General features: G+C 44.5%; 1 protein-coding gene across 22 annotated transcripts in view; it reads right to left on the bottom strand.

The window, feature by feature from the left end:
• KALRN (kalirin RhoGEF kinase) overlaps nt 1-21,737 on the bottom strand; it is a 647,217-nt gene that overhangs the window by 213,859 nt on the left and 411,621 nt on the right. For all 22 annotated transcript variants that reach the window (XM_073894515.1, XM_073894519.1, XM_073894546.1 and 19 more), the window contains exons 26-31: nt 15,461-15,530; nt 13,011-13,100; nt 8,192-8,284; nt 3,850-3,961; nt 2,219-2,409; nt 1,681-1,782 (exon numbers count right to left, since the gene is read on the bottom strand). In XM_073894515.1, coding sequence (XP_073750616.1) covers nt 1,681-1,782; nt 2,219-2,409; nt 3,850-3,961; nt 8,192-8,284; nt 13,011-13,100; nt 15,461-15,530 — 658 coding nt within the window. The remainder of the gene's footprint in view (nt 1-1,680; nt 1,783-2,218; nt 2,410-3,849; nt 3,962-8,191; nt 8,285-13,010; nt 13,101-15,460; nt 15,531-21,737) is intronic.

The following is a 21,737-nucleotide window of genomic DNA, read 5'->3' as shown; positions in this document are numbered from 1 at the left end:
AACTCATTTCTCATTCTACACGCATGACTCTTCAATCCCAGGGCCACACTGCTTCAACTCCGAGAATGGGGCTAAGACCTCAATACTCAATGTAGACTTGTACAGAAGTGATTTTCAAAGTATTTAATACTCTGTGTGGCACTGACCAATACTGACATCTGCCCTGGGGTGCCTGGGTGGCTTAGTTGGTTGAGTGTCTGTCGGCCTTTGGCTCGGGTCATGATTCCAGGGTCCTGGGATCAAGCCCCGTGTCAGGATCCCTGCTCAGTGGGAGTCTGCTTCTCTCTCTCCTTCTGCCCCTCCCCGCTGCTTATGCTCTCTCTCTCTTTCTTGCTCTCTCTCTCAAATAAATAAGTAAATAAGTAAGTAAGTAAGTAAGTAAGTAAGTAAGTAAATAAATATCTTTAAAAAAATACTGCCATCCGCCTTGGGGCTGGAGCATATGTAGAGGTCCCCTGCTGGGCCAGGAATGAACACATCAATTGCTAGATGCTGGGGAGTACTGGGAGGGGTAGCAAGGGATATTTGAAGGCAGTGGCTATTTACCAAGTGGTACAGATCCACATCAGCATGTTCAACTCCTCCTATGGCTACATACATAGGTTTGTGCTGCCTCAAAGTCAGGGCTGGGCTTTTAGCCTTGTAAACACGTTCATTGAAGGTACTTCTACCATTTCATGAACATCCTATTTGTCTTTGTGGAATTGTTTTCAGGTAATTCTGTCTCATGGCAGGTGGAGCTAGGCTGGCAATTCAGAGGGAACAAGTGTGAAGCATCTGTCAGGGTCGGACCATCTCTTCCTTGGTGGCAGCCACCCCAATAAGCAAATGACTGGTGGGAGCCCCATCTGCAGGACCCCTTCCCAGTTAGATGCATGTTACCACAAGCCCCAAGCCCCAGGCTGCATGTGCCTGGAGAGCTGGAATGACTCCTTAAGGCTGTCATCTAGTGAAAGGCCCTTTCTTAGCACCCTTTCAATCAACATAGTTGCCACGTTAGTGTGATTTACTAGAGCTCTAGAATGTAAGTTTCTGGAGGACAAGGTCCATCTCTCCTGCGTAGCTAGAAGCAGCACTGAGCAGAATACCTGCTGTGTAGAAGGTGTTCAAGAAAAAGTATTGAATGAATGTGGAGCAAATCAAGGTAGCTTTTGTCAAAAGGTCAGTTGTTCTTGCCCTTGAAGGGGACATATGGACAGAAGATATTTAAGTGGGCCCTGCTGAGACGGCCCAGCAGGCTGCTCCCTGCCTCCCTCCCGCTAGGTACGCATGAACGGAGGGACTTAGGAGACCACTGGTCTTTGAGGTTTTTTTTTTTTTTTAGATTTATTTATTTTTTTGTCAGAGAGAACACAAGCAGAGGGAGAAGCAAGCAGAGGAAGAGGGAGAAGCAGGCTCCCCACTGAGCAGGGAGCCCGATGTGGGACTCGATCCCAGAACCCTGGGATCGTGACCTGAGCTGAAGGCAGACGCTTAACCGACTGAGCCACCCAGGCGCCCCTGGCCTTTGAGATTTCAAGTCTACTTCCATGATAGAACTTGCTTTTCAATACCCATGGGATACTGCCCTCCCCGTGGAGTCTCCAGGCCCCCGCTTTCAGGAAGAACATGCTGCAGCCCTCTGCCCTCCACCTGCTACCCACAACCTTGGGCAAGTGCCCAGCGGAGAGCAGTACTTACTTTCAGCACTGTTTTATTGTCTGAGGAGGGGGTGCGCCCAGACCACAAGGCGAATTTGCAGGGATCACCTTCTACGTGCTCCGTCACACCCAGCTCTGAGGTCTGTAGACAGGAAATGCCTGTGAGAGGCGGGGAAGGGGAGGGCAGTGGGGAACTCAGGGCTGGGGTGGGAAAGGGAAAGGCAACAAAGAGGAGAGGACCGAGGGAGGGGCTTCTGTCAATCAAACTTCAACAGCAGGGATGCTTTGTTCAGCTACCGGGATGGAAGGACCTGCAGGTGCCTGCCAGATTAGCAGGTGGCAGGGAGGGAGGGTGAAGAGGGAGGTGCTAAAAGCAGACAGCAAGAAGACCGGTGAACTCTAAGATGCAGAAGTGGGAGTCGAGGGGGGCAGCTTTCCAAATAGGAGGCATTTTCATTTGTCCAGGATGGTTTTGGTGTGGTGCCAGGGGAGAGATGAGCTGAGTGTTTAAGAGCCCTTTCTGCCCGAGGGCTCTATGACAACAGGGGGACTTGTCTTACCCCACCTGCCCCACCTACCAGTAGCTTGTTCTTGTAAACATATTTCGTGTGTCCTGAAGAGTCTTTGATCTCCTTGCTAAAAACCAAGGAGATCTCAAAGAGGAACAGGTGCCGCTCCCGCCCCTTCCGGATCAGTGACTTTGGGTCCCACACTTGGAAGGCATCCTGGAGAATCAGCTCTCCCTGCACATCCAGGTTCTCGTCGAACCCTGAAAGACACCCGTTTCCACCCCATGGAGTTTCTCTGGTGCCACGTGGGTGCCACATTCCACTCCCCACTTGGAAAGGCTTCCCTATGAGCCCCCCCATTCCCACAACGTTGGCTCTCTGGGCTGATTCCTGAGACTCCTCAATACTTGAGGAGACAGTTCTAGGGAACAGTAAGCAGATCCCCCTTCCCACACCAGGTCTCCTACGCATAACCAGGATTAGTGGCATCTCCCCAAGGCCTGGGACCTCCTGCGAGGGCAAACCCTATGTCACCTTCTTCCTTATAGTCCCCCACCGACTCAGAGCACTGAGTGGGGCTGAGGACAAGCACTGCTGGATGGAGGAGTGCCCTTAACTCCACTTTATTTGTCCTTGCTTTATTTCTTAGATTCCATTCCTAGGCTCTTCCTTTTGACAGCTCCTGTACAGTGTGGTGCACGCACCTTCAACGGTTACATTTATTCCACTTTAAATTTTAACAGAGGTTCTGAAACTTAGTATGTGTAAGAATCACACAGATTCCTACCGACCCCTGCCCCCTCAAGAGACTGGGATTCGGCAGCTGTGGGGTGGAGCCCAGGAATCTGCTCTTGGGACAAGCTCCCAGGTGTTGCTGTTGCTGGTCCGCAGACTGTACTCGGAGTAACTGGCTTCAGAATACAGGGCAGGGACAGGCTGGAGGAGAAGGTTTGCTTGCAGGGGAGAATACCCAGGGCTGGGGACAAGGATCAGGTGCAAACAGAAAAGAAAAGGGTAGAGAAATCGTGGCAAGAGGAATAGGTTCAGACGGCCAGGGCTCAGTCTGGAGAAGGTCACCAGGGCTCCACTGCATGGAGAACTACAGCTTCCTCTGCTCAGGGTGACCCAGGAAGTGGTGAGACCAGACCAAGTCTTCTAGACGGAGGGTGGGGAATGGGGGAGGGGGGGTGATGACGGGACCTGGAGCCCGGAGGAGAAAACACAGCCCACAGGTCTGCACAGTTGCAACGGAGTACACTTCTGTCCCCCAACAGCTGTTTGCCAGCCCAGACTGGGATGCCGAGTCTGAGCTCCTCTAACAGTCCCGCCCCGGCATGGCTGATCTGCACATCTGTTCTGCAGTGGTAAGAGCACTTTATTGGAGTCTCACTCTACCAGGTCTCTGGGCCCCAATAACGCAGTTCCAGTGGACTACATGTGCTTGGGCAAAGTCCAACTTGGGCCTGGTCCTACCTGGTCCTACCTGGAGGCAGGTATTGGTCGAGCTGGCCCCGTGGAGCTCCTCTCATACCTCCTAAGGACCAATGTCCTGAGGACCTATATCCTCAACTTGCCACTTCTCCTCTCTTCCAGCCTTGCCCCTTGCCTGACTTCATATAAGTTCTAGACCACGATACAAGCTCCCTGGTCTTAGAAAAGGAGGAGGCTCCCCTGGGGAGGCTGGGAGGACAGACAGCTACCTTCCAGCATGCTGACATGCATGGCATCATTGGCTTTCTTTGGGACACTGAGCATCACCTCCAGGCCATCCTTGAGCTCCCCCTTCCCTTCTTCACAGCAAGTTAAAAGTTCCTGGGGGGAAAAAGTCCAGACACAATTAGAACCATTTGTCCCAGCTTCCCTACCCTCCCACCACCTAACCCATCAAGGTGATTACAGACCAGCTTCATTCTCTGTAAATGGATCCCTCTAAGGTATAAGGAAAGTGGGGTAGGATGTTATCGCCAAAGAATTCAACCACAATTTTTTCCCAGACTGAGCTTCCTCAGCTCAATCTAACCCAAGCTAACTCAATTCAACCCAACTCTCAAACGCCTGGCACTGTAAGTCAGCAACCTAGGGCATTCTCCGTCACTTGACTACCCTCCTAGAGAAGGAAGTACCCCTGGCAAAACACACAAACAGAAGGTCAGTACTGTGGAATCACAAAGAGAAGACAAAAGGTGTGCAAAGAATGCACAGCACTCATATATCCCTGCACACCTATTGCTGGCACCATGTTTATTTACATACCTCTGCTGCCTAAATGCTGCCTTCCACCACACTGGGAGCAACCTGGGGTTATAGACATTATAGGTTTACAGCATCTCAGAGTTATAAAATATTTTTAGATCGTATAAATCAGGAGTTCCTCACCTGGGACCAGAAGATGGGATTCTGGACTAGTCCTTTTTGAATCTTAAATCTAGACTCCAAGTCCAGTACTCCATCCTCCATGCCAACCACGTCCCCCATGACCAGCACCACACTAAGACTTCCCAGAGCATGCCTTCTCTTACTTCCTCGTTGAAGACTAGGTCATTATTATCTCCATAAAAGACATACAGTATCTGCTTGATGGAGAAAAGATAATTTTCAACTATCTTAAAAATTATAAGGACCATTTGAAATGATTTTCCCCAAGCCAGAGGAATGCTGGCTTTCATTTTTCCTGTGAAGGTTATTGTAAATTTTGCTCATTTTGATACTGAGAAGGAAACAGTTAAGCAACAGATCTGCAATCCATACTCTCTCCTTCTAGGGGGTAGGGGGAGGCAGGGGATGGGTGATGGGTAAGATGCACTTCCAGGAAAGAAAGAAGTTGACCAGATCAAATCTTGTAAACATGTTAATGTCAGACCTCCTGGCAAATAAACTAATGGTACTAGCTAGCAGGAGAGTCCTTATCTATGGAATGCTTCTAGTAGGATACATCTGGCCTAAGACTTCTTGTGGTAACAAAAACCTGAATCTGTGGCTTTAGGGGCATGGTTCCCTGCAAAATATCACAGATGCTATGCCACTATCTGAGTAAAAAGTTAGTATATTTCATACCAAAATGGTCTCTTTAGGGTAAATGATCTGATACAACATACGCCATTTAGAAGGTCTGTATGTTAGTCTGGGCCACAGCACATCCTGAGGCTCCAAGAAAGGACTTGGAGCTGTTGGTGGTCCTGGACTTCTCTGTGCTTTACCTCTGCCTTGGGATTATTTGTACCCTTGACATTAACAGTAAAGCTTTATACTTGGTAAGATATCTGATTAGTGAGTATCTGACATGAACATCCAATCCTTTGTGTCATCTCAGATACATTCCCATAGGAAGAAGGAGCTTTGACTGTCCAAAGGAGAGGTGAATTGCCTCGAGCATGTTTGGGAGGCAGAAGTGATCAGTTCTCAGCTCTGTCCTTGGCTCCAGCCAGTGTAACGGCGTCATTGTTTAGAAAGTTGCATTTATTTCTACCAACCTGAAGTTCTCTGATTCTTCCCATCCCTTTCCTAATTTTAACCCTCCCGACCTTGTTCTCATATATTCTCAAAGGAATTTCTAGGCAGAAGCATAAGCGACAAATATGAAATATGATTCAGTGTGCAACAGAAAACACCAATTGGTTCGACCCCCCAAAGTAGTGTGGCAAGTCCACCAATCAGCCGGCAAAGCCAGTAAGTTCTTTTTGGGTCCTTGTTATAGTTGATATTAAGGAGAAGACTCCACATTTAATTTAGACTTCAAAAGGACAGCTGTAGCAGATTTACATGGAGAATATTGAACACCAACTGACATACAGTGTTTATTTTCATGCAACACCCAAAGTGAAGAACCCCAGAGGATACTAATAATTAAATATCAATATATTGGAATAAAACTGTCTTAAATGAGAAAATAAATCCCACATTATTTATTTATAGTAAAAGCTCAGCAAACTATTTTTCTTTTACTCAGCAGGTACTCTGCTACCAGTGCATTTATAAGTTCCAAATCACCTTAGTAAATCTTTTCTCCCCAATAAAAATTTTACAACTTTGCCACAATCCAATTCCCACTACTTCATTTTTTTCCTTCTCAGTTAACTGCACAGTCGTCTCTTCCTAAGACACCCAATTACAGAATGAAGGCCTAGCGCCCACCCCCCCATCACCTAAAGCAAAACACAGGGCAGACTCTCCATCCTCCATGTTCTTCCCCTATCTGTGTCATAAAATTATCCTGGGAACCTCAGCCCCGTGGGATTCAAAGGGAGAGGTGAAAAGCTACAGTGGAATTGGATCTTACTTGGCTTAAGGTACTGGCAGTGTGGATGGGTGAGTTTCTATTTTGTTTTGCTTTTTAATTTACAACCCCACTAATTCTTGAAAAGGCACTGGGATACTTAAATGTAATGACCACACAAATGAATTTTAAAATATCTTCTGGTACAAGAAAAATCATGTAACAGGTCAAGCATTAAATGGGCTAGGGAAGGAGGGGATAATTATACACAGAAAAATGGGCCAAGGAGAAACTAGTAACAATACAGTAGTAGTTGTAACAGGACTCAATGCTAATTATCTGATAGTCAAAGGCAAAGAAGGAGCTAGAGCTCTTATGATTTACAGGTAGAGGGCACACCAATGATTTCGGAGAGAACACCCATACCCCACTCTGAGATCTTATGAGAGTTTCTGTGAGTCTTTATACAAGAACTTCAAAAAAACAAAGAGGACATCTTCAAAAGCAATTCTGCTAAAATAGCCAAGATGCTCTGCACATTGTTACTTCTCACACAATGCCTCAGTAAAGGCCTAGGGCATGACGCCGTGTGGTAATTCTCTAAGGCATCCCTCCAGGGCTGGATGACTCGAGTGCTTGGAAGCAGAAGCCCAAAAAGTCTCTTCTTGGAGACAAGGAAAGAAGATGTTTGAAGGTGGAGCCAGAAGGATGGGGTGAACTAGTTCTTGCTCTGACCCAGAATGGGGAAGAGGTCCAGGGCACCGGCTGGCTGGTGCCCCGCTCTTCTCATCATGGAACCATGCTGCTATGCAGGGAGACCCCAGGGGCCCGATGGGGGGGGCACTCCAGTGTGAGTCGAAACCTAGGTTTGAAACTAGACTGGTTTTCAGGTTTAGTCAAGTTAGAATATGTGAGATTCTGCAAGCATCTCTACACAGGAGTTGAATTTCAGCATATTTTCTCTGGAAATATACTACTTAGAACATGCCTCTCACTATCCCTATGTCCTTTGCATTTGAGAAGCCACCAAGCAAAGTATTCAAACTTAGGGAAAACTTTACCCTTATACCTTGAGAATTGATATGCATAGGGATTACATAACTGCTCATAGGATCGGTTTCCCAGGCTTTCTGTGGGGGAAATGTCATATTTTCAGATGGTCAGTGTCTCCTTCCTTAAGAAGAATCAGACCAAATTACTTAGTATTTCATATACTTTGATTACTTGAAATTTAAAGAAAATATTTTGGAGAAAATCCAAATCTTTTGCTTGGCTCCAAAAGAACCCCTACCTAACATATGGATGGGATCCTCCAGACACAAGAGTACCACTGTGTTTTAATCTGCACGCTCAGAAACTTCATAGTCTTGACAAACAGATTAAGGCAATGGTAGGTGCCACCCTGGGCCTCTGTTGCCTATGTAGACTGGCATTGCCCTGAAGACCTTGACCCCTGGCCCTATCTGAAGCAGGGGCCACCGGGAGGAATCTGCCCTGGGGCGGGGGGCGGGAAGGGCAAGTGAGGCTCCACATGTCATCCAGGGCCTGGGGTGGCAACTGCTCCAAGTTGGGCAGGTGTGGAGACAGTCACAACTAGTTCCTGCTCTCATTCTCCTCTGTCCCCACAACAAATAAGCACCCAGAATTTCACGGATAGGTCATGCAGTCTGGGAGCCCGCGAAGCCAGTGTGGGTTCATCTCTCTGAAGCTTTGCTCCGGGAGGAGGTGAGGTCTCGAGGTGGAAGCTGTCTCATCCTTGGGCAAAGCTGGGACTCCCTGGACCCGGTTGGTAGTGTGGGAGGGGGTGACACAGTGGGGAGGGGAGGTACCTTCAGGAGCAGTTGGTACTTGGTGATCCTCTGGACGGGCTTGATTAGGTAGGAAGAGATGGAGTTGGCCAGACCGTGCCGCTGCTGTATCTCCTGCAGGAGTGACAACGGGCACCATTACACACAGAGGGGCACGGGTGTGTGTGTGTGTACATGTGTGTGTGTGTGTGTGTGTGTGTGTGTGTTTGGGGAGGAAGTAGGCAAGGTGAGAAGAAAGAAGAAGAAAAAGGGTAGACAATTATGAGGAACTGTTCTTTGCTGGAGAGAGAAACAAGAGAGACCAAGATGAATGTATAAATAGAGAAAAGAAGAGACGGCAAAAGGGGAGAGTAAAGCAGATCCGTGTGACAGAAATGGAAATGAAGAAGAACCGGGGAAAGGATAAAAGTGGAAAAAGGAAGCAAGGAGTTAAGTAACAGACAGAAGGGTAAAGGAGAGGTGGTGGAGCCCAAGTAAGAGGGAATAAACCCAGAGCAGAGGCAATCACAGGGGACAGCAGGGCGATGAGAACAAGGGGAGGCAGAGAGCAGGGCTGGGAGGTCTACGCTGATGGCTCCTGAGTTTTTATCCGCTTACAACAGCACAAGCGCGCATCTCCCTTCCACCCCCTTTCTCTCCAACTTAAACCCATGGAATCACCTCTGCATTCCCTGCAACTTCTTCCTGGTGACCCACGGCACCTCCCTCGTTCTTCAGGTCTCTCGAGACGGCAACCATGGGGTCACTGTTAGTTGTTTAACTTGTGTTATCCCTGGTCACAGGTCTTTCCTCTCCACCCTGTTCATGCCCAGGCTACAGCCATGACCTACAGCTGCTGTTTGTGCCTCTAGCCTCTTTTTAGTCCGTTCTCGATCCTGCCTCCAAAATGATCTTCCACTCCCCAAGGTGTAGGTGCTGTGAAAGGGCAGCAAAGGGTCCATGTGGTTCCCTGCCTCAAGAACCTTCACCCCAGGCCGCTGAGAAACTCATACACATAAAGTAGCAACAAAGGAGATGGAAGGTATTCCTGGCAAGAACAGAGAGGAATGGCTGGGCCAGGAATGGTGGAGGGTTTAGGAGAGATAAAGTCTTCCGCTGAGGTTTAGAAGATAGGTGGGGGAGGAGGGGGAAGTGGAGAAGGGCAAAGCTGGATGAATGGCATTCTATAAATGGAAAACATATTTAAAAAGTCCACAGGAAATAATCATTGTGGATTTAGGTGATAATGGGGACCATGCAGAATGGTACAGAGGATGCACACCTAGAGTCCAGAAAAAATGAAAAATACAGTTAGATAAGCAAAGTATATTTAGGTCATTGATGGGGTTAAGCTAGATGAAAAAAATCAGGATTTTGGTGGTGAGCTTCTTAACGGTAAAGTATTGTAGATCTTAAATAGAAGAAAAACAAGGTGAAAGCACTCTTTCAGAGAGTCATATAAGCCTCATAGCAAGGGTGGAGGTTGGGAAATAGGGGCAGAGAGACCCGTTAGGAGGTTATGGAAAAATCCCAAGGGTGCAAACGTAGAGTTGCCATGTGATCTAGCAATTCTACTCCTAGGTATATGCCCAAGAGAAATGAAAACATATGACCTTACAAAAACTTAGATACAATGTTTATAGCAGTATTATTAATAATGATGAAAAAGTGAATACAACCCAAATGTCCATCAATTGATGAATGGAAGTACACGATGTGGTACACCTACATGGTGGAATATTATCAGGCCATGAAAAGGAGTGTAGTGCTGATGCATGCTATAACATACATGGGGCCTGAGAGCATTCACTGAGTGAAAAAAGTCACAAAAGAACACATATTATATGATTCCATTTCTGTGAAATGTCTGAAATAGGTAAATCTATAGAGATAGAAAATAGATCACTAGTTGCTTCGGGCTAAGGAACAGGTGGGAGGTTGAGGAGGGGTGATGGCTAAAGGGTGTGGGTTGCCTTCGGACGTGGTGAAGACGTCCTACGATTGCCTGTAGGGGTGGTTGCGCCTTTCTGTGAATATATGAAAACCATAAGCTTGTTCACTTTAAATACACATATAATCAATAGCTATATCTATCTATATCTCTAGGTGTGTAACACGGGCTTGCCCCGAGCTAGGGTCAGTGAGGACAAAGCACTGGGAGGAATACAGGAAGCACTTTAAAGTCACCCAAGATAGGACTTGCACTGTGGCCGTGGAGGAGGGTGGAGAGGAATTAAAACAATGATCGCATTCCTGCCAACTATCCCAGAAAGTAGCAACTTTCTCAGTCCTCTGCCTCTTCCCTAGAGGTGTGCAGTTACAGCAGGACTTGTCCACAGATGACGGGCAATACAGCGGGCAGTGTGACTCTCTGGGCAAAGGAACATCGTGAGTTTCCCTGGGGGCTCTGGCAAGACAGCCCCGGTGGTAACACAGCCGATGGCCCTCCCTCTCTGCCAGCCATGGGAAGAGGCTGCACGCGGGGCAGTGAGGAAGGCCCTGCCTCTGGTGGCTAGGGCAGCCGAACCATGCTCACTAGTCACCAGAGCATCCAGTACCATGCCTCACAGCTCTTGCATCAGAGCTAGAAAATTCTGGATCGTGGCAATGTGCGCCCTTCTGGAGCTTCACTTTCTGTGTACTGTTCACAGTAATGGATACTAAAAGACAGCCTAATGAAGGGCTTGTCTCTTTTATACAATGAGGGCCTAGAGCAGATATTTTCTATCTGTAGAATTTAGGGAACACTTTCTGATGAAATGGGAAAAAGGTACAAATATTATGCGTTCTGGAAAGCTCTGGGAACAATCGGGAGGGTTTACTGCTCTCCCTTCCCACCTCTCTATGCTGAGCTCTAGGGACTCCTACCTAGTGGACTGTTTTCTCTGGTTTCCAGCGGCTCATCAGTCACTACATTGGAAGTGTGTGTGTGGGGGGGGGGAAGGGATAGGGTGCAAACTTTGGGGGATATCTAACTAGTCAAAGTCTAGAAATTGGCTAGAAACTGGGATACGATGAATATAGCACTGTATACTATGATGTGTACAAAATGAGCCAGGCAAATCATCAGCCAACCTCAAGGGGCCCACAGGTGGGAGGAGGTGTGCATAATAGAAGGGTACATTGTTAACCTGCCAAAAGGCAAATGGTTACAAATGATATAAGACAGATACAAAGTATAACACATGCCTAGAGAGAGGGAAGGATTCATGCAGGAAATATTTGACCTTTAAAGGATAGAAAGAATTCTGAAGAGTGGCTCTGTGTGTGTGTGTGTGTGTGTGTGTGTGTGTGTGTGTGTGTACACATACACAGAGGACACACACACACACAGGGGTAAGACAGAGAGCACTGGGAACAAAGGTGAGGAAGCAGAAGAGTCTGAGGCATGCTCAGAGCACAAGGCGTGTATGTTCAGAAAAATGCTAAGTGGAAGACAGGACGCAGTGCATTTAAAACTTCACGAAGAACTTTTTGGTTGATGAATAACATCTTAAGCAAAATACATTATTAACAAAGGTAACAGTGGTAATAGAACATCCAATATGATATCCAATAAATTCTGATACCAAGTTAAAGAAGTGTTTTTCTTGAATTTTCTATCAAATCTAACCTCAAAAAAATTCCAATTTGGGACACTCAGGACCATTTCTCTATTAACGCTTCATTTTAAAAAGTCATATAGGTTTTTTCTTGTCTGGTTTCCTCCCATTCAAGGGTCATTCCTTCACGGAGCAACAGGACTCTCGGGGAATCATTTCTGCTATGGCAGTGCTAGGCTAGAAAGATGCTCAGAGGTTTATTTTGTAGACTTGAATATGGGAATAACATTTAAATGTCTGCATTCCCCAAGGTGCCCAGTACACCATCTTCCCTACAGGAAATACTCAAATATTTATGGGAGAAATGAAAGCAGGTAGGCAGAAAGACGGACCAATAAACATGAAAAAGTTCTGAATTTCATGCTGTTGTCATTTCTGATAGGACTAGCATAATGGCCATCATTGCTACGGTCTCTCTCTCCCTGAACTTCCTTGTCCCCCCTCATTTCTTCTCCTTTTTCTTCCCTTGTATCCTGCATTGACCCATTTGATTCTGTTCACTCTGGAGCTGGCAAGGCCCATCAGTGCCCACTTCGCTTGGCTTCCAGTACAGCACAAAGTGCTCAGCCCTGGCTGTGCTTACTCTCACCTGGAAACTTTTAAAATGCTCAAAGTCGAGGCCAAACCCAAGCCAATCATACCAGAATCACAGGGGCAGTACCCAGGAGTCAGTATTTTTCAAAGCTTCCCAGGTAATTCGAATGTATAGTCAAGGTTGAGACAACTGCAGTAGAGTAGTGCCTCTCAAACCTGAGTGGGCACCGGTCACTGGAGGCTTCTTAACACTCAGATTGCTGTGCTTTAGCCCTGGAGATTCTGATTCAATAGGACCTGGGTGCAGGGAGGGTCCAAAACTGGCATTTCTACCCAGTTCTCAGGTGACATTGATGGGGCTGGTCTGGGGACCACACTTTGAGAACCCCTGTGTTCGAGGGAGCTGTGTATGAAGCAGAAATGCAGCATCTTAACCCCTGTGTTATCATTGGTCTCCTCTACACATGGGATTTATGGCTAGCTCAGTTTGGTGTTGAGGCGTGGAGGGCAAATGTGCCTTGTCTAAGACCCCAGCCCTTGAGATGGGGTGGGGAAAATCAAAAGACAAACACTGCTTTTGTTTGTCTCCATGCTTTATCCACGAGAGAGAGGTTTGGGTGGCCAAAGAACAGTGAGCAATAAAGGATAAAAACCCATTTTCCCCAAAGCAGAGAAACATTTCCACCTGCTCATCCATGGCTCAAGAACGGAAAACTATGGCTTACATCAAAGAAGGTGCCTGCGTGCTCCAGGATCAGCTGATTGGAATCAGGCTTGTTTTTACAGTAGGTGACGTACATCTGAAATTTGTCTGCCTAAAAAGAACAAAGGCAATCACAGGTAAGCATCCATCTGCTGCTCCCTTCTGTTGACTGGGCATGAAGGGCCCAGCAAGGGCTGTGCGGTTAAGCCCTCAGATATCCTGCGGCCCAGGATTATCTGTGGCAAATGTTCTAGGCTTATCTGGCCCATGTTCCCCTCCCAAACTTTGGGATGATTTTCTCCTCATGCAGGTGGAGAAAGCTTGCTGAAAGTGAGCTTACTGATAACAGTGTGCGCTAGAAAGAATTAGAAAAACAATTTGCATAATGTGTTTTGAAGCTGGCTGGAATTTATTTAGACTTTACCCCTTTTTTGGACGACCTACAATTGTGCTTCCCCTCTTGAGAAATGACAGCATTTGCACTAAAAACAAAACCCAGAAAATGAAAACGAAGTGTGCCCTCCAAGGTAGATCTGCTCGTATTCCAAAGGTCTCCGTGGGGGTAGTTTGTAGGACACGCCAAGTGATGATGCTGTCATCTCCAACTTCCCTGAAGCAACAATGCAGGGAAAGAAAAGTAAGGTGACCCTTTGGGGAAGGGCCTGAACGATGAGTCCTAAGCAGATTGTTACTTCAAGCCAAGAATCTTGAGCTTGGTGAAAATTCATTTCTTGTCTCTCTTGGGACCCTCTGGGTTAGTGCTATGTGTCCTCACTCCCGGGAAAGGTGTGTGTATTCTGGCCACCAAGTACCTTTCCCATTTGTGAAATGCTGTCAGTGTTGGTGCCCACAGAACACTTGGGATGTCCTCTTCTGAGGAAGCAGCCCAGATATGTGTTAATCCTCGCAGGTCTCATCCATGCCAGCACTTTTCCAACTACTTTTCATATATATTAACTCACCTGATTCTCCTGAGAACCCTATGCAGTGAGCTCTATTATTAGCATCCCCATTTTACAGATGTGAAAACTGGCGTAGGCTGGTTAAGTAACCTTAAATTCCCATGGCTAGAAAGTGGCAGAGCCCAGGCCAGCTGACTTCAGGCTTCCTGGTCATAACCATTGCTTTTCAATACACTAAAACAACTCCTTCTACCCTCCTATGTGAAGATTATGAGATTTAAGAAAGTCACCTTGGGATAATTCTTGGCAAAATGTGCATAGTTTATGCAAACATTAAAGGTTTTCTGAAACCAATTTTAGGGTTTATATACTATGTGGGAGGCATTTATCATCCCTAAGACACACTGATAAATCATACTTACAGTTGATTGTTAGGCAGATCCACAAATTTTATGCAATTAGATGTAAAAAAAAAAACGCTTCACTTGTTTTTTTCTCTACATTGGCTGTGCAAGGTGTCATAAATTGTTTATCAGCATTAATATGAACTGTGCATGGGCTCATGTATTTAGAGGTAGAAAAATGTATTAACACAAATAAGATGGCAATCTAAGACTCCTTAAGAAATGAGAATATGCCAGGAAGAAAATGTTAAGGTTTCATGTAAAAAAACAAACAACTTAGGTCTTAAGTTGTGATATTTACTACATGTCACTGGACTAGTCAACCTTCTAGGTCAGCTGAATTGTTTTCCCCTATAAAATATACAGCATAACCATAGCCCTACCTAGTCCACAGGCTGTTGAGAGCATAAACTCTCTGAATTATGAACACATTTTGAAAAGTAGCCCATTATGAGTGGAAATTATGATAATTATTAAAAAGAACTCCTAGAAGGAGTTCTACGTTTAGATGCATTTTGTATCACAGGTGGACCTCCCTGGAGATGTTTGTACTACCACAAATCTGAGCTCAAAATAACATGGCATGGAGATGCTAGTAAAGACTAAGGTTTCCATTTATATAATCAGAACCTGGTACATTCAGCCCATTTACTTGGCCCATGACAAGAGCACCAGGAAAGAAAATGATTAGACACGAATTTTGTAGTTCAGAACTGGGATGGATACCCATGGAATCTGTTCTTCTCTATTAAGGAAGAAAATGTGACCAATTATTTGGCAGATTCCTAAAGGTCTAATTCCCCAATCCTTATCCTGTAAAAACAAACAGAACAAAACCAGTGAGTAGAACTGGAGTAGTGCCTCTATTAAGGGTGGTGGCATTATTCTACTCTCCTGATGTCTCAATTTTAGAAAGTTCTCCGAGAACTTAACGTGGAGTTTGGACACAATGTCTAAGGACTTTTCCCAAGGAGGACTCTCCTCCTTGGGGATGGACTGCTTCTCTCAGATCTACTTCTGCTGCCTCCTGAGAATCCCTGGTCCTGTGTTAGAATGTCAGTGACACCATTCCTCAGCTCAGGCACCGAATAGTGATGCCATCTGATACCATCTGCACTCCTGGAAAGCATGGCACAGTGGGAGAAGAGGGATTTCAGGTCAGTTACCCAGGTAACAAAGCAGTGTCCCACATCCTCAGGCAGCTGCTCATACTTCTCCAACTCTTTGAGGAAGATGCTGCAAGGGAAGAGAAAAGCTGGATCAGACATCTCTGCATACTGCCTCCCTCCCCACCCAGATTATACTGAGGCCAACACAACCCCATACACTCCCCATTATTTACACATGGCTTCTCCACTCTCTAAGTGATACATGGTGAGGAGTGGTTTTAAATATATTAGAACCTATTTCATTACAATTTATATTAACTGATTAATTAGTGCTACTTAAAATTGTATTGTTTCCCTTAGGGAATTTATATTTCTCAGGCTGAAAAGTAATTAAATATTATACTTGTGTTGGGGCGTTCATTGTAACTGCAACTATGAATCTATATTTTATACAAGTAATCTGAACACATTGTAACAGTTAAAAAATATATAGAATAGATATCAAAAAGAATGAAATAAATAGCATTTATGATCCCAGAGATGAAGTGGAAATATTTTGAATCCTGCAAACACTTCTTTCCAAATTCTTGGCCTCCTTCTTCTCCCAGTAGTTACTCTGTACTAAAAACTCTGAGTTACTGTTTCTGAATGCAGACATCATTAGGAAAGAAAACTCAATGGGGAAAAAGTCACAATATAGTTGAAAGCTGAATTGAATTACTATAGAATTATCTGCCATTGTGGATATCCATGCCCTTGGCTCCTATCTGTGTGAAGAAATAATGAAGGGTTGACTAAACCAACTTCAAATTAATATGTTAGGCAATTGGTTTGAGCTCAGAGAATACAGGCTCTAAAGAGCCAGCATCACTGGAATGGAATTTGCTTTTTAACAATTGCACAGAGGTTTTAAAATAAAAAATAATTACAACGCTACGGGGAAACATACTGATGGAAATGGAAGATGTAATCTTTACAAAGTGCAATGTGACAATATCTACCAAAATTTTAAAAATGTACTTATCTTGTGTTTCTGCAACTTTAATCCTGGAAAATTTCCTATATATTTTAATTTACATATGTACAAGATGATGTAAACATGTGCATTCATGGTGGTACTGTTCATAATAGTAAAAGGTGGTCTGTAGGTGACAAAGTAACTGGTACATCCACAGAACTGGATATTACACAGCTATTAAAAAAAATGACAAGGCTTTCTGTGTTTTCATATGAAAGATCTCCGGGGCAGGCTGTTAAGTGAAAAAATGCAAGGTGTGGAAGAATGTATATAATACGCTGCCTCTTATCTAAGTACGGAATATGTATTATTTCCACCCCAAGAAACTAATGGTCAAAGGATACAATGTCAGTTATGAAAAGTAAGTTGTGAGATCCACTATATAGCATCATAGTACCTACAGCTAACAATATTGTGTTGTACACTTAAAGTTTGCTTAGAGGCGAGATGTTACATTAGGTGTTCTTAAATAATAATAATAATAATGGGAGGAAACTTTGGGAGGTGATGGATATGTCCATGGCTTTGATGATGGTGATAGCTTCATGGGTATACACTCATCCCTAAACTCATCAAGTTGTACATATTTAATATGTACAGCTTCTTACGTGCCAATCATACTTTGATACGGTGGTTTTTAAAAAAAAGGTCATTACCATAGGAAACCAAGTAAAGGAATAGGGTGGATGAAGATAGTGGTGGATTGGTCTTCTCAATCTATATTTTTAAATTTAAGTTTGATTTTTATAATGCAAATGATTGGTGGGATCACAGTGATACAATTTTTTGTCCACCTGTAATGCAAATTTTTCTGTAATAAATGAGCATTGCTGTTGTAATGAGAAAAAGTCACTTAAAAATTTGGGGGGACTCTTATATAGTACACATTTAATGATAATCATCCTTTTGCTAACATGTGAATTTTAGAGCATCCTGATTTAAATCATGGAATGGAAGTAATTATAATGCAATTTGGGCTTTCGAAATACAAATATGCAGTGCTCGAAAATCAATAAGGTGTCCTATTTCCTACTACTTTTAGAAGAACTCCAGGTGACATACATGTATTTAATATGACTTCTAAAACAGAAATAAAATAGGAGAAAATATTATATAATGCTGTGATTGAGGATCAAATTTTTTCCAGGACAAAAAGGAAACATCCTGTTTTTGCTGCAAGAGAAGCAGTCTGGGGGCACCTGGGTGGCCCAGTCGGTTAGATGTCTGCCTTAGGCTTGGATCATGATCCCAGGGTCTTGGGATTGAGTCCCATATTGGGCCCCCTGTTCAGAGGGGAGTCTGCTTCTCCCTCTCCATCAGCCTCTTCCTCCCTGCTTATGCTCTCTCGCTCACTCAAATAAATAAATAAAATCTTAAAAAGAAAAAGAGAGAGAGAGAGAAGCAATCTGGTTCTCCACCATGTCACCACATCACTGAATTCTAAAAGAAATTTATTAGGTGGTCCTTCTTCATGAGAAACACTAAATAATATAATATACAACATCTTCAGAAGTAGTTTTCCAGAAGGTGTTTATGTGGTCACTCAATATAAATCTCAATGAAGACAATGAATGCCATGATGGACTGGACAGGGCCTGGGGTGGGGACTGGAATGGCGTGGTGACGGGGGAGAAAATCTGATGGGCTATTCTAGGACAAGGATTGGTGAAAGAAAATGAGAGGCTTTAAAGAAGGAAGGACCTCGGAGAGAGCAGAGACAAAGGGGAGAAATGGGAGAATCTAAAAGCCCCTGGCAGTTGGGATAAACCGTCTCAGCTTGTGGAAGACCTCTGCTTCCCCATCTCAGGATCTCACTCCAGCTCAGCTCAGCTCGGACTCCTGTGGTATTTATGCCCTTCTACTTTAGGGTGATCAAATCAATAATAAAACAGTCAGATCATGACATTCTGTACCGGAGGAGACAATTCAGGGAGAATTTCCTTCTTTCCTTGACTTAGGACCCATGGTCAGTGGCCTGGTTGTTTAAGGTTAACTTTAAACAAACAGTGGTAATTATCCCAACAGAACTGATCATTGACCTAGATGCTGAAGACAGTGCTAGGAATTTTCTTTAAAATCTTGACTATCTAAACAGAGCAATACCATGACTTTCTGTGATAGTAGCTATCAAAAAACCTATGGGAGGATGCTCAGTTTGAAAATTCTCAAGAAATAAAAGCACCATAAAGTGAATTAAATGGATAGAATATTATTTCTGTAATGAATGCCTTTCTGGAAAATGAAGGTTTTAGCAGCAACGGCCACTAGCTCACCCTTCTACTGATCCTGTGTCTCACTTTCCTTTCCTCCCACAGCCAAGCAGAAGTTAAAGAACCAGAGTTCACTCTTACAGTTGTGAGGGGGCTCTTCCAAAGCCACATTTTTCTTACCTTTGAATAACAACCTCGTGGGGTTGTTGTGAGGATTTAATAAATCCATGTGGGTAAAGAGCCCATCCCAGTGCCTAGCATACAGTAGACACTAAATAAACATTAGTTCTTTAGGACCCATACTTCCCAATCTTAATAAACTCATACTCTGATAAACATACATATTGCACACTTTCCTCCATTCCTGAAGACTCATTCCTAGGGAACTCTCCACTAGGGGAGCCCCTGTTGGAAAATCTGTAGTAGATTACCTTCCCCTAGAACATATCCTGGAAAAGTTACAAAACTTTAAGTTTGGGAAATGCTGGGCTGAGCTGGTCTCTTTACTGCAGGGCTCCTAAAATCTTATAAAATGATGAGGGGAATGGTAAGTCTCTGAAGTAGATACAGTGTGCAATGCTTCCCGAACTTCTTTGCAAGTTTTGGGGGGCAGTATCAGACTTTGTCTCAAGGAACACTCCTGGAAAACCCGAGTGGGTGGTCCCCACACCTGGCTGTGCACTGCCCTCTGGGGTTTGGATCTGAGTCTCTGCATTGATCAGAAGATCTCCCTGGGTAAGTCTACTGCATCAGGTCCATAGACCAGCATTTGAAGGCAAGTGCCTCAGATTCCACTGTGCTTCTAGTTGGCAGATCCTATAATGACTCTGTATGATTTAATTTTTTAATAAAAAAAAATCTAAAACTTAGAAAAACTATCTCGTGCTGGGCATATCAATTCCTGAATTTCAGGAAGACATTCAGCACCATCTCAATGTGATTGTTGAAGGCAAGTGGCAATATTAAACTCTATTTTGCTTTTTAATTTAAAGCTTATGAAGATGACAGATTACACAACTCTGATCCATATCATTCCATCTACTTCAAATAGACATGATGAGTTTAAATTAAAGCACGAGAGGTCACAACACTCTCCACAGATGATGGAATATTCCACGTCGGCTCTTCTATAGCAACATCTTGGTCCTCACCATTTCAATAATTATATGTAATGAATCATGAGAGAACAAGAAGAGCAAGTAGTTTAAGTGTTTATGTGAATGTCTGGGGTTCTTTTTGAAGTGAATAAAACTTTTAAAGAAATGTCAAAATCTAAGCAAACTCATTACTCTATTAAATTACCATGATGCAATTTTTGTGCAGTTACTTTGAGGAAAATGCCTCCGTCTGGCTTTGTACAGAATCTTTGGGAAAAGAAACCTCTAGCGTTCACTGATGGAAAAGCTTTCTGAGGTTTGTGATTAAGTACTATGGAAACAGCACCATTCCAGATGTACCTTGAGTCATTCTGATTTCGTTATTTTCTCCAAAGGTGAATTTGGTCTATGGTCTCACTGCTTCTGGAGAAGCATATCCTTCACGGAAGGTCTCACAGTGTGGTCCAGCAGATGGCCCTTTACATCAAGGGTGCGCTCTGTATTTAAAGTGAAATGTATCTGATGATCTTGTGTGTGTGTGTGTGTGTGTGTGTGTGTGTGTGCATGTGCGTATTCATAACTCTCATGCGTGTGCATCTGTCAGAACGACAGAGGTGGTGAGAAGGGGAATGAAGTTAGGGGCTATGGCAAGGAGGAGAAGCACAATGAGGAGGATACATAAATAAATAAAGCTGAAGGTAGGGTGAGGAGAGAGCCCTCGGGCTCACTGCTTTGCAGGTAAGTCCAGGGCATTGCCTCCTTATCAAAGCAGGGCTGGGTTACTGTTTTCATACAAGTGGAGCTAGACATCATTTCTAAAGAATCCACTTGTGATCAGACAGATTCAGAGTCTAGCACATAAGAGACTCTAGAATGCAAGGGCTGGGACAGCTCTGAAACCCAGGAGAGTCAGGTGCACTCCAGGGAAGGTGTGGGATCGTTCACGGAAGGGTTGCCGTCAAGTTTGATCACCTAGGCTGAGCCCTGAGAGTCACATTTCTCTATCCCTTCATCCACACCAGGAACTTCAGCCTAGATTAGAGGTGGAAGGGAGATGTGTACAGGGCTGGACATCTACTCAGCCTCTTTCCCCCCCTCAGGCCCCAGCCTCAAGAAGCGGCTTACCTTGCTGTACTGCTACGTGTTGAATATGTTTTGCTAATACCTCCTAATTGTGTTTAACTTGTGTGATCTGATGAACCAAACAGTACCTGCATAGATATGTAACAGGTTTAATGTTAAAATAAATATAAAGAAATTAGCCTCACATTTATTGTTATTCAGTTCCATTAACGTGCTGTTCAGCAACTAGGCATGGATGCTAAGCTGTTAGTGTGTACAACTAAAATTAACATGACTTTGCTACATCCAAATAAATATTTAGACTTTGTCTCGTCTTGGGTCTACTCCAATACCTGTAACCAGCACCAATGTTGGCAGCTTACTGAAAAAACCACCACCACCAACAAAGCCATAGGTCAATTTTTATAGGGCCCTTCTGATGGGTTGGGTCAGACCTGCAGTTATCCCTGAAGGTATGGGTTTAGGGCCCGAGAAAAACCACAGCAGGTCTTTCCCTTCCTCTTACCCTGACGTTTGAATATTAAGAAAATGACCGTGTGATGTAATAGGGAGTTATAAGACTTGAAATCTTTGGCTTCCTACCAATAGGCTTGGGCAGGTCACAAACCTTTGTAAGCTACAAGGCCTATAATACGAGGGAGGAGAGCAGAGCTGGATTATCTTTAAAGGTTTTTTCCAGGCTTTTATATTTTGTAATTCTGTGATTTCTGTAAATGGGATAAAACTAATACCAAGGGCACTTGGAGGGGAGAAGAGGAGAGCCATATTTTAAGCAAGGGCGTGCGTTGGGAAGTGAGAGGAGAGGCAAAGGAGAAAGCAGTGTGGCCTGGCTGTGTGTCCCGCAGACCCAGCTGTAGGCTGCACATCCCTTCTCTCGCCACTGGGTGGTGCCAGTTCCTCTCCTTGCAGCTGCCGCTCGACCCCAC

This window comes from Callorhinus ursinus, unplaced genomic scaffold (genome assembly GCF_003265705.2).
Source record: "Callorhinus ursinus isolate GAN/ISIS: 27379988/994484 unplaced genomic scaffold, GSC_fseal_2.0 scaffold1, whole genome shotgun sequence".
Lineage (NCBI taxonomy): Eukaryota > Metazoa > Chordata > Mammalia > Carnivora > Otariidae > Callorhinus > Callorhinus ursinus.
The sequence above is the reverse complement of the archived record's forward strand: the minus strand, read 5'-3'. Positions and strand labels throughout refer to the sequence as shown.